The 13,255-nt window shown below is 39.5% G+C and overlaps 1 protein-coding gene across 8 annotated transcripts in view; it reads right to left on the bottom strand.

The window, feature by feature from the left end:
- Window positions 1-13,255, bottom strand: part of Mga (MAX dimerization protein MGA) — a 94,313-nt gene that overhangs the window by 49,440 nt on the left and 31,618 nt on the right. For all 8 annotated transcript variants that reach the window (XM_036183514.1, XM_036183513.1, XM_036183517.1 and 5 more), the window contains exon 2: window positions 11,581-12,684. In XM_036183514.1, coding sequence (XP_036039407.1) covers window positions 11,581-12,617 — 1,037 coding nt within the window. In that variant the 5' untranslated portion in view covers window positions 12,618-12,684. The remainder of the gene's footprint in view (window positions 1-11,580; window positions 12,685-13,255) is intronic.

Here is a 13,255-nt window from a genome sequence, read left to right as displayed (position 1 = left end):
TACATACTCAGGTTACTATCAGAAGATCTTCAATTTTTCAAATTAAAAAACCCACTTTTAAGGAATAAGGGTGTGGCTCAGTAGTAGAATACCTGCCCAACAAGTGCAAGGTTCAATTCCAGCACCCTCCCCACCCCCCAAAAAAGACATGCTTCCAATGTAAGAATTTACCAGAGCAGCTGGGCAGCACATTCATGGTAATAGTAAGGTAAGCATGTCTTTAATCCCAGCACTCAGAAGCAGGTAGACCCGAGGTGAGGCCAGATCTACATAAAGAATTTCATGCCAGCCAGGGCTATCTAGTGAGACCCTGAATCGAAGATAGATAGATAGATAGATAGATGGATGGATGGACGGACGGATGGACGGACGGACAGACAGACAAAGAGTTTGCCACAAACTCTTCCAAAATAAAAGGCTAGGTTACATACAACTGGGGACTTGGTCTGTAAAGTATTTGCCCAGGATGTACAAAACTCTAGGTCAATCCTCAGTATCACATAAATCAAGCATAATGGCACATTATGTGTAATCTTAGAAAGTGGAGAGGGTAAGAAATTCAGGCCTTTGAGTTGGCTCAGTGGTAAAGGTACCTGCTGTTGAGTTAAATTTGATGCCCTGGATGTGATCCCTGGGACCAACATGGCAAAAGAAAAACCAATTCCCAGTAGACCTCTGACCTACACACACATACACACAGACACACAGAGACAGACAGAGGGAGGAAGGGGGGGGGGGGGGTAATAGCCTCTTCAACAAATGGTGCCGAAAACAGGATATCTACAGAGAACTAAGAAGGAAATCACTGTGATGGTTAATTTTCATTGTCAATTTATAACACTTTGAATCACCACAGAAACATATTTCTGATGTGTTTATGAGGTTATTTTCCAGAAAAGATTGAGGAAGGGAGGAACACTCAACCCAAATATGATAGATAAGCTTCTACCTGCCATGGGCTGGCGTCCCAGGCTGAATAAAATTCAAAAAAAGAGAAACCCAGTGGAGCACCAGTGTTCATCCTCCTGTACCTCCTGGTGGTGGAGACAATGTGCCAGCTGCTTCACACTACTGCCACCATGCCTTTCACACCACGATGGACTGTACCCTCAAACTGTGAGCCAAAAATGAATCCTTCCTCAAATTGCTTTCATCAGCAACAAGTAAGTATTATACTAACCCTCCACAAAAATCTATTCAAAATGAATAAAAGACCTTAATGTCTGTCCTGAAACTCAAAACAGTTTAGAGCAGTGGTTCTCAACCTTCCTAACGCTGCAACCCTTTAATACAGTTCCTCATTTTGTGGTGTCCCCCAACCATAAACTTACTTTGCTGCTACTTCATAATTGTAATTTTGCTATTGTTATGAATCATAATGTAAATATCCAATATGTAAGATATCTGATATGAATCTTCCAAAGGGGTTGGTTGTACCTCACATGTTGAGAACCTGAGCAAGAATAAAACACCAGGGGGAAAAAAATTTAACATCCAGGCATAAACAAAGACTTTTTAAAAAGAACTTTTACAGACTGAGAAATAGCAAAAATTGACAAGCAGGTTGAATGAAGTTTAAAAAAGAAAAAAGCCCCGCACCACAAAAAGGAACAAAATAAATAGCCTGGTCTACAGGGGGAGTTCCAGGACAGCTAAGGATGTTATACAGAGAAACTCTGTCTTGAAAACTTAAAAAAAAAAAAAAAAAAGCGCTGACTACTCTTCCAGAGGACCCAGGTTTCATTCCTAGCACCTATATTGTAGTTCACAACTCTTCTGTAACTCTAGTTCCAAGACATCCAATGCCCTCTTCTGGTCTCTCTAGGCACCTGGCACAAATGAGGTATAGAGACAACAGACATATATACAGGCAAAATACCAATACATATTAAAGTAAAATAAAATAAAATAACATTTAAAAAAATTAATCACATAGACAATTTTTAGGAGGACAAGAGAGACAGAGCATGAGAGTGTGCATGCATGGTGGCAGATGCCTTTAAATCTCAATACTTAGAGACATAGACAGGAGAACCTCTGGGAGTTTGAGGCAAGCCTACTCTACACACCAAGTTGCAAGCCAGCCAGGACTGCAAAGAAAGATCCTGTCTTAAAAAAAAAAAAAAAAAAAAGGGAAAAAGGAAAGAGAACAAAAATCCAGAACTATACAGTGAAGACTTTAGCCCACTTTTCTCAATTAGAGTATGCTAGAGGATCTATTGTGTGGTTACACACTTGCCAATGATGTGGGAAGACCTAAATTCAATCCCCAGTACTACCATTACCACTCTCTCCCATAAAAATCAGTTGGGAGCAGGTGATGGTGTGCACCTTTAATCCCAGCACTCTGGAGGCAGAAGCAGGCTACAGAATGAGTTCCAGAACAGCCAGAGCTATATTAGTGAGACCCTGTCTCAAAAAACCAAAACCAGAAAAAAAGAAATCAGTAAGGAGACAGAACTCAGTAGTATTATTATCAGTTACATTTACCAAGTTAACTGTAGATCACATTCAAAGCCGGGCATGGTGGAACACACCTGTAACCTCAGCACTTGGGAGGCTAAGGCAGAGACCATCATGAATTCAAGAGCTTGGGCTACAGTGAATACCAGCCAGAACCAGAGCAAAAGACACAGACTTACAAAACAAACAGAACCTCCACTCAATATCTATAAAATATGTAATTCTTTTCAAATATACACAAAGTATTACCCATCAAAAAAGACAGTAGGCTGGCAAATAGCAAAGTCTTAATAATTTCAAAAGTTAAGTTACTTATGCTTTTTGGCAGAAATAAACTCAGACAATATAAATGAGTAAGAAACAATGCAAATATCAAAATGTATAGAATGCAAACTAAAGTAGTGGTAAATTTAGTTTTAAATACATATGCTAAGGAAAGCAAAATGTCTAAAATAAATTCTCCATTATAGGAATTTATTTTCTGCAAAAGGCTAAAAAAACGTAAAATATTTAAGTTATGCCACTAAAGCACAAAAGGATCCATATAAAACATACATAAACATAGCCATGATCCAACAAATGAACACTGAAATTTCAATTTTATGTAATTTTCAGAGATCGTGAAATATCCTTCCTTTTCTCCAGCCATCTAAACATGTAAGAACTATTCCTAGCTTGCAAATCACACAAACAGGTGATGAAGTATGGACCTAAGTTTTAATTTGCTAGCCCCTGACACAAAGGTCAATTATGGCAAAAGCAAATAGAAAAGACCCAAATGTAGAAAAAACAAAAAGTCCTCTGTCATATGCAGCTACTAGCCTATAATATAAACACACACACACACACACACACACACACACACACACACGTACACGCACACGCACACACGTAAATAAGTATAATGTATAAAGTCTCAAAACTTAGAAAGGAGACCAAGAGATGGTAACATTAGGTGGTGAGGAAGGAAGGACAGAGCACAGGCAAAAGGACACTACCCATGGAAGAGAATATAAAGCTAGTAGTTTGCTAATACCAACTCTGTCATAGCTGTTATTCTGTGGTGGATATCTGAATTCAACTTCCTGTGTGTTGAAGTAGTTAAAAAAAACCATTTTTTCGATAAAGGCAATAGAATGGTGGCATACTCCTTTAATCCTGGCACTATAATCCCAGGCAGACGCAGGTGGATCTCTGGGTTCGAGGCCAGCCTGGTCTACAGAGTGAGTTCCAGGACAAATAGGGTTACACAGAGAAACCCTGTTGCAAAAATTAAAAATTAAAAAAAAAAAATAGAAATAAAAAATAAAAATCAGGGTTGGGGATTTAGCTCAGTGGTAGAGCACATGCCTAGCAAGCGCAAGACCCTGGGTTCAATCCTCAGCTCCCACCCACCCCCAAAAAATAAATAAAATAAAAATCACTCGGGGGGGGGGGGGAATCTATGAAAGCTGGGCTTGCCGTTTTTTTATCTGCACCGACCATTAGTGCAACAGGCATTAGTCGCGACTAGTAACTAGTACACTTGCCACACTAATCCATTTAGGGGACAAAATTTAATTTGTTCTGAAGAATTTTGTAACTTGAAAATTTTCCCTTTGTTTAAGACTGTATCAAATCATTCTATTACATTGTTTTATTAATTTATAATTATATTGCTGTACATAAAGTACGGTTTCTTAAAGTAATAAAAATTTATAACAAGATAAAGTTGAAATAAAAATCAAGAGACCAGAAACTAACCAAGTTGAATTTATGAGCTAAAACTTGACAGAAACATGATGAAAAACTATCATCTTACACAAACTTGGAAAGTACAGTATGGTACACTTCTAGCTTCTTTCTGGGGAAATTTACAACCCAGATACCATGCCATTGAAAATAAAACTCAAAATAGCTATCCCTTATTAATTTAGATGCAAATTTCCCACAAACAGCCTAGAAATATTAAAAAGATTATAGCCGGGTATGGTGTACACCTTTAATCTCAGCGCTTAGGAAGCAGAAGCAGGATTTCTGTGACTTAAGGCCAACCTGGTCTACATAGCAAGTTCCAAGACAGCCAGGACTACATGGAGAGACCTAGTCTCAAAAAAAAAAACAACAACAACAAAACACTATTACTATAACAAGGTTTAGTCCAACAATGCAAGGCTGAATAACAGTACCACCCATCAATAAAATTCATCAACAAAATGGGAGGGAGCACATGACATCCCAATTAATATAAAAGATATGTTTATGAAATTCATTTATTATTAAAAACATAAACTGGAAAATGGAAGGAAATGTCTCCATGCGATAAAGAATACAACAAAAGATACATAAAAGTACTCAATGATGGATCCTCTTCTTGTAGAAGAGTCCCCAACACCTACTCTGGGTTGCTTTGCTCACAACCACTTAACTCCAGCTCCAGTGTATCAAATAGATCCAATACCCTCTTCTGGCCTCTGCAGGCATCCAAACTCAAATAGATACTCACACAGACACCAAAATAAAAATGAAGATAAATCTTTTTAATTTAATTATAGTAGAAGGGGCCACATACACACATACAGCCAGATGACCTCAGTTCAATCCCTAGCTCCACATGATGGCAGAAAAGAACCAACTCCTGAAAGTTGTCTTCTGACTTCCACATGCACACCATGACATATACAATTCACATCCACATATATACACATACAATAAATATAACAAAAAGAGAGAGAAAGAGAGAGAGAGAGAACTAGAGCTAGAGAGATGGCTCATAGGTTAAGAGAACTGGCTGCTCTTCCAGAGGTCCTGAGTTCAATTCCCGGAAAATACATAGTGGCTCACAACCATCCGTAATGAGATCTGGTGCCCTATTCTGACATGCAGACAGAACACTGTATACAAAATAAATAAATCAAAAAAAGAAAGAAGAAAGAAAGAGAAAGAGAGAGAGAGAGAGAGAGAGAGGAAGAAAGAAAAGAAAAGAGAGAGAACTAAGAAGCCGTGGTGATGGTGGTGCACACCTTCAGTCCCAGCACTTGGGAGGCAGAGGCAGGTGGATCTCTGTGAGTTCAAGATGTGCCTGGTCTACAGAGTGAGTTCCAGAACAGCCATAGCAACACAGAGAAACCTTGTCGGGGGGGGGGGGGGGAAGACACGACAAAAAAAACCCCACCAAAACAGAAGGGGGGGGGGAGCGCACTAAGTGAAATTTTAAAAGGCAAACTTAACAGCTTTCACACCTGAGTCTATGAGCATCTCTGAACTAATTATTGTGTATAGTGTGAAGGAGAAGGCTTATATTTTCCAGTGTTCTACCACTGTTTACTGAAAACTGACCAACTACACTACACAGAGTGGATAAAGGGAAAATAACAAGCATGAAGCTTGTACCTGTAGGTAGTAGTTTCAATGTGTCCCTCAAAAGTCTGTGTATTAGAAACTTAACCCCAAAGTGAGGTAAAGATTGGATGAGTGCCTTTGCAGAGCATTCACAGTATTTTAAGAATAAAAGAAACCAAGTCTAGAACACTTGCTGTCTCACAATGTGATACGCCCCCACCATGTTATGATATAGTGAGACTTCCACAGATGCCAAACAGATACCAGCTCCATGCTCTTCAATTTTCCAGCCTTCAAAACAAAAAGGCAAATAATTTACCTTGTCTCTGGTATTTTATTCTAGCAAAATAAAATGAGCTAAAATGTATTGGGAAATAATTTTAAATAGTAAAGGATGGGGATGTAGCTCAGTGATAAAATTTGCTTAGTATGCCCTGGGTTCAAACCTGAGCACACAAAGTTGTAGGTCCGGGTGCCAGAAGCCTGTAATCTCAGCAATGAAGGTTAAAGCAAAAGAATGACAAATTCAAGGTCTACCTGAGCTACAGAGTTCAGGGCAGCATAGGCAACTTACTGTGACACTTTCTCAAAAGGAAAAAAAAAAAAGGAGTTGGGGGTTAACCCAGTGGCAGAACACTTTCCTAACACACGAGTCTCTGTGGTCAGTTCCCAATACAATCATTTAAAAAAAAATAGTATGTGAGCTAGGGAAGTAGTTCAGTTGGTAGAATATCTACCTACCATGCATAAGACTTTAACTTCAATCCCCACAACTGAAGACAGAAAGAGAAGGAAAGAAGAGAAAGGAGGGAAGATAACGTGTAAAACTGATCATTGGGGGCTGGGTAGATGGCTCACTCAGTGATTAAAATAGGAATTGGGGGCTGGGTAGATGGCTCACTCAGTGATTAAAATAGGAATTGGGGGCTGGGTAGATGGCTCACTCAATGATTAAAATAGGACTGTGCAAGTAAGTATGAGGACCAATGTTTGGAACCTCAGAACCCATAAAAATGCCAGGTGGAAAAAGTAGCCAGCCCTTAATTCCACCCTAGGTAGGCAGAGATAGGACCTCAAAGCCAGGGCTAGCAAGACCAGCCACAGTGACAAGCTGTGCATTTGATTAAGAGACCATGACTCAACGAATAAGGCTGAAGAGTCAACATCACCATTGGGCCTTCACATGGCCCCATCTGCACACATCCATAAACACAAACACACAAACACACACACACAAATGGTGGGAAAAACTAGTAGTTGACATTAGTCTTATGATTTAGACAGGCAAAAACAAGAACAGCTAAAACACTAAAGTTCTTCTAGGAAAAAGTAAAGCAAATGACTACTATTTTTCATTATCAGTAATTTTTTTTTAATTCTTTATATTTAGCTGGGCATGGTGGTACATGCCTTTAATCTCAGCACTCTGGGACGTAGAGGCAGGCAGATCTCTCTGAGTTCAGAGACAGCCTGGTCAATAGAGCAAGTTCCAGGACAGCCAGGGCTACACAGAGAAACCCTGTCTCGAAAAACAAACAAACAGACCAGGTGTAGGGGTGTATGCCTTTAATCCCAAACAGTCCGATGGACCTACTGAGTTTTATATATATAGCTAGGACTACATAGTAAGACTGTCTGAAAGAGAAAAATAGGGACTGGAGGAAGGGCTCAGCAGTTATGGTGCTCCTCTAGAGGACCCAGGTTCTGTTCCCAGAACCCACATGGCAGCTCACAACTGTCTGTAATTCCAGTTCCGAGGGGGATCCATGACAACAAGCACACATACATACACACACATATACATATGCAGGTAGGCAAAATACCCATACACATTAATCTTTTTCTAAAAAGAAAAACAAACAAAAAGCAGGAAGAAAGAATGTATATATGTACTTATATAGTATCTTCTCTAAGTTAATAGCACAGAGCTTCTTAAATAGTTGAAATTTTCTGATTACTAGGAGTATTTTTCCTATTCATGAGCACACTGCTCACACTTAAGTTTATGCTAATAAGTTGACTTCATAGTGTCCCCCTTCCCAAAGTAGGTTCAGTATCAGCCTGGCTACCAAAAAGATGAACACTGCTTAGAGAATTGGCACTCTGAGTCTCTGAGTCAGTTGAGCCTCTGAAGACAGCAAAGTGGAGAGTGGATCTGGTAGAACATTTCCTGAGTTCTGTGAATGAATTTAGCAAGTTGGTGAATCTAAGGGAAATTAGAATCTTCAGATCCATAACCCACTGATCAAAAAAGGTAGCCTGTGCTGGTTTCTGAAATAAGGGCAACCTTTTGGGAATAATGCCCTTAAACCTGTAGGACGAACACAGAGTTGTTAGTGTCAAAATGAAATATAGTATATCATACATGGCTGAAACATGATATACTAAGACCCCCTTGTCCTCTATTTTCCATTGCCTGGTGGTTAGCCAAGATACAGAATTAAGTAGTGCCAGGTGGTGGTGGCAACACCTTTAATCCCAGCACACAGAAGGCAGAGATTTCTGTGAGTTCAAGGCCAGCCTGATCTACAGAGAGAGTTCTAGGATAGACAGAGCTGTTACACAGAGAAGCCCTGTCTCCAAAACTAAGAGAGAGAGAGAGAGAGAGAGAAATGAGTAGAGACAGGGTTTCTCTATGTAGCTTTGAGCCTTTCCTGGATCTCACTTTGTAGACCAGGCTGGCCTCAAACTCACGAAGATACGCCTGCCTCTGCCTCCTGAGTGCTGGGATTAAAGGCGTACGCCACCCACCGCCCGGCACAGTTAACTTCTTACTGTGACAGTTAACATGTATACAAAAGGGAAAAGAGCATAGCAAATATGCAGGCATTAGCACTACCTGTAGTTTCAGGCATCCTCTCAGTCTTAGAATTTATCGTCTACTGAAAGTCAGGGGCTATGACAGTACTATTTTGACTGGTTTTTTGTTTGTTTGTTTTTTGAGACAGGGTTTCACTGTGTAACAGCCCTGGTTGTCCTGGAACTCACAGAGATCCACCTGCCTCTGCCTCCAAAGTGCTGGGATTGGGATTAAAGGTAGGCACCACCAGTACCCACCCAGCTTGACTTTATTTTTTATTTTAAATTCAAATGTATATGTATATGCACCTGAAAAATGAAACAGGTATCAGTTATCAGCCTTCCATCTAAAAATTAAAAGTCTGGAGCCAACAAGATGGCTCAGCAGGTAAAGGCACTTAGTGCCAAGCCTGATAATCTCTGGGACCCACATGAGAGAAGAAAAAAATCAATTAATGCCAGTCGTCTTCTCATTTCCACAGATGAGCTGTGTGCACACAAAATAAGCAAATATTATGAGTCCAACATGAGACAGGTGGTGGTAGTGCATGCCTTTAACCCCAGAATTTGGGAGCAAAGGTGGGCAGATCTCCATGAGTTCAAGGCACTATGCCAACAGCATAGGATAATATATAAAAAAATTAAACAAATGCAACAACTACAATTCTTCCACAATTCCCTTTCTTACTGAGAAGGCTACTAAGTGACTAGTGGGCAGGTAGCATACATAGCATGGATATCCTGGTCACTGAAATGTACATCTCATTCAGGACAGAGCAGGACAACATAGAACTTCATCATGTTACTCAGAAGCGTACAGCTTAAAAATTTATACATCTTTTTGGATGAAAGGTAAGTATTATGTATTATTCCAAACTTTGATTATGCTAAGTAGGACATTCTACCACTTAGCTACACCCTTGGCCAGAGAATCTTTCTGTAAATGTTTATAAAGTCTTTTTTTTTTCCTTATGCTTGAATAAGGAGATGGTAAGAAACAAATGTGTTTTTAAAAAACAAATCTGAGTGACTGGAGAGTTACCAGTGGTTAAAAGCACTTTCTGCTCTCCAGAGAACCCACCATCACGTAGCTCTAACTACAGCTCAGGGGAATCTACCCTCTCCTGGCCTCCACAAGTACCCACACACATATACAGCATGCAGATACACATACATACACATTAAAAAAAAAGCCAGGCGGTGGTGGCACACGCCTTTAATCCCAACACTCAGGAGGCAGAGACAGGTGGATCTCTGTGAGTTCAAGGCCAGCCTGGTCTACAGAGCGAGATCCAGGGCAGGCACCAAACAACACAGAGAAACCCTATCTCGAAAAACCAAAATAAATTAAAAACATAAAAATCCGTCAGGGGGTAGTGGCCCATGCCTTTAATCCCAGCACTCAGGAGGAAAAAGCAGGCAGATCGTTGTGAGTTTGAGGCTAGCCTAGTCTATAGAGCAAGTTCCAGTACAATTAGCGTTACACAAAGAAACCTTCTCAAAAACAAAACAAAATTAAAAATAATTTTTTTTCCTTTCTTTCACTCATTCTTTCTTTTTTAAATTTATTTAACTAACTTATTTAAATGAATTGGTGTGAAGGTGTCAGATCTTCTGGAACTGGAGTTACAGACAGTTGTGAGACACCATGTGGGTGCTGGGAATTGAACTCAGGACCTCTGGAAGAGTAGCCAGTGCTCTTAACCACTGAGCCATCTCTCCAGCCCTCTATTTTTTAAGAGATCTTTTAAGTCAAGAATGGTGATGCATATCTTTAATACCAGCACTTGAGAAGTAGAGGCAGGAAGATCTCTGTGAATTCAAGTCCTGCCTTGTCTACACAGCAAGTTCCAGGCCAGCCAGGCTTACATATAAGACCCTCTCTCAAAAAAACAAACAAACAAAAAATTTGAGAATACAAAGAAGCAGAGCTAACCGTGAGTAGATATCTGTAATCCATCTGTAATCCCAGTAGCTGAGACAGAAAGATTCTGAATTTGGGGCCAATCTGGGCTAAATATAGCAAGCTCCTGGCAGACTAGGCTATACACTGAAACCTTGATGCCCCCCCCACACCAAAAAAACTTAAAATGGAAGTAATGTACATACATTCACGCATACATACACACACACACACACACACACCACACAGAGGCTTTTATATATACGTACATATAGACTACTGAACTGAAGTATCAGTATAAAATATAAAGAAGTTGAGTGCCTCTTATCTGAATTGCTTGGTATTAGAAGTATACCAGGTTGTGGAGTTTGGTTGTTGTTTTTTGTTTGTTTGTTTGTTTGTTTGTTTGTTTGTTTTAACACAAAAGGTTCAATTACATAAGAATGCATTTATTTTTAGAAAATAGATTAGGTTATTTTCATAGATAATAATCTTTAGTTTCTATTTTATTTGGACAGTTAGGATGACCTTAGGGCAGTAAATTCAGCTTATAGAGTACATCTTATACTTTAATTGGATAAACTGTTTCAGTTATAATTTAGTTTTTCCCTTTTTTTCACAATGATGAACTGTCTACATGTGTTAACAAGAAACAAGCCACAAATAAAATAAAAGTTCCTTATTTTTGATTAATTATCCAATCTGACTGAAATTCTATACCCTGAATTCAGTGGATATTCCTTACAGAAAAAAAACTTGTCACATCAAAGAATTAAAAGCAGGTGTGGTTTGCTTTATAGCAATTGATATCAACATCTACTGCATTCCACAGAACCAATTAATTAACTCCAAAATCTGGCCCATCTCAATCTTTTTATCTCTAAGAACAGGAAAAACTATTACCCAACTGGAAAGATGATCAGTAGGTAATGGTGGTTGTCACCAAGCCAAATGACCTGAGTTTGATATCCCAGACCCACATGATGTAAAAGGGTACCCCAACTCCCTAAAGTTGTCCTTTGATCCCCCCTACACATACACAAAATAAGTAAGTAAACAAATAAATAAATGTAAGAAGAAAAACTACGACTTACCTTTCAGAAATTTCATGCTTCAGTTGAGGAACTTCAAGTGCTGAATCAGTACTAATAAAACCAAGAAAGTCTTGTTTTACATTATGGGGCGGCTTCTCCAAACCGAGGCCTGATGCTTCATGACCCCTTAACACAGGATCAAAATCACCTGAATGTATCTCTGATCCCTCGCCTTCAGTAAGACGAATACTATTCCCTTCTTGATCAGAGCTATTCCTTTGTTTTCCATCTCTCTGGGGCTTACTACTTAACCCATCATCCCGAAAGCCTTTGGCAAATGGATTATAATCTATTTTCAACTGGGTAATCTGAATGTTTTGATAAGCTGTTACTGCAAAGAATTCAGTCTGGGGAAAAGTAAAAGTATGAACACCAGGGCCATTTAATTGTATCACTTCTGTAGCCTTTTCCGCAGGCACCAAATGAAGCCTTGGCAGGTAACGATGCATAGAGTGCAAAATAATATGCCCTTCCTGGTCCAGTGTATTGTTGGTAAGTTTGAGTTTATAGAAAGATACTGGTTGATGCATCCAATAGTGACCTGTGGAAGGAGATTCTGGATGAATAAAAACTCTCCCCAAAATATGGGGTTCAGCCTTCCCACTGGGTTCCCACCAACGACCATTCCACTTATAACGATGGTTATCCACAGGAGATATGTCCATCACAAGGATATACTTTAAATTTGAATCTAAGCCTGTTATCCAATAGCGACAATAAGGAAACATACGTCTTCCCTGCTTAGTCAGAATCATCTCTGTACTTCGATTATGGAACTCATTCCACATACTATTGTTATCAAGGGTAACAGTGATTCTTCCCACAGTACAGTCAGCTGGAAGGCAAGTCTTCCCTTTAGATTTTCCTGGTGATGACACCCTACTCGACAAAGTACAGGCATCTCGATTAGTAACCAAAATTCCTTGATCAGTTTTGCCATTTCCTGGCTGTTTGAGGATGACAAAGAAGGTAGGTGCTGCTCCTGTCACTGTTCCACCATCTTGATTAGCCAATAGAATTTGCTGTTTCTCTTCCATGATTCCAGTGAGAAATTCAGTAGTAAGAAAACTGTAGTCAACACATAGTCACAACTGCCTTCTCACCCTGAAAACAAACAAAAACAAAACAAAACTTTAATCAACTCAGAATTTTACAAACAAAAATACAACTGTTATGGCTGAACTGTAGCTCATCTGGTAGAGCTATGCCTAGCACTCATGAAGCCCTGGGTTCAATTTCCAGCACTGCAAAAACCAGGAGTAGTGGTGTAGGCCTGTACTCTTAGCACTTGGGAGATGGAGTGAGAAAGAACACAAGTTCAAAGTCCATGCTCCTGTAAATAACCCCTACTCAATCTACTTAAACTCAGTGGAGGTCAGTGAGATGGCTCAGCAGGAAAAGGCACTGTTCAGACAAGCCTGCTGATCTGAGTTCAATCCCTGAACCTTACGTGAATGAAGAAAATAGATTCCAAAACTTGTCCTTTGACCTCCACGTTCATCAGGAGGTATGCAGACCCAAACAAGCACACAATAACCATTTATTTTAAAACTTTAAACTCACTGAGTTACACAAAAAGAACGTTAATGTAGGAGGATGACTAGAGAAAACACGTTTCAACTGAAGAGGGAAGGAAAAAATGAGGGTAATGAAGAGTAGGGGTAAAACGACTTAA

This window comes from Onychomys torridus, chromosome 4 (assembly GCF_903995425.1).
Source record: "Onychomys torridus chromosome 4, mOncTor1.1, whole genome shotgun sequence".
Lineage (NCBI taxonomy): Eukaryota > Metazoa > Chordata > Mammalia > Rodentia > Cricetidae > Onychomys > Onychomys torridus.
This window is presented reverse-complemented; position numbering and strand designations above follow the sequence as displayed.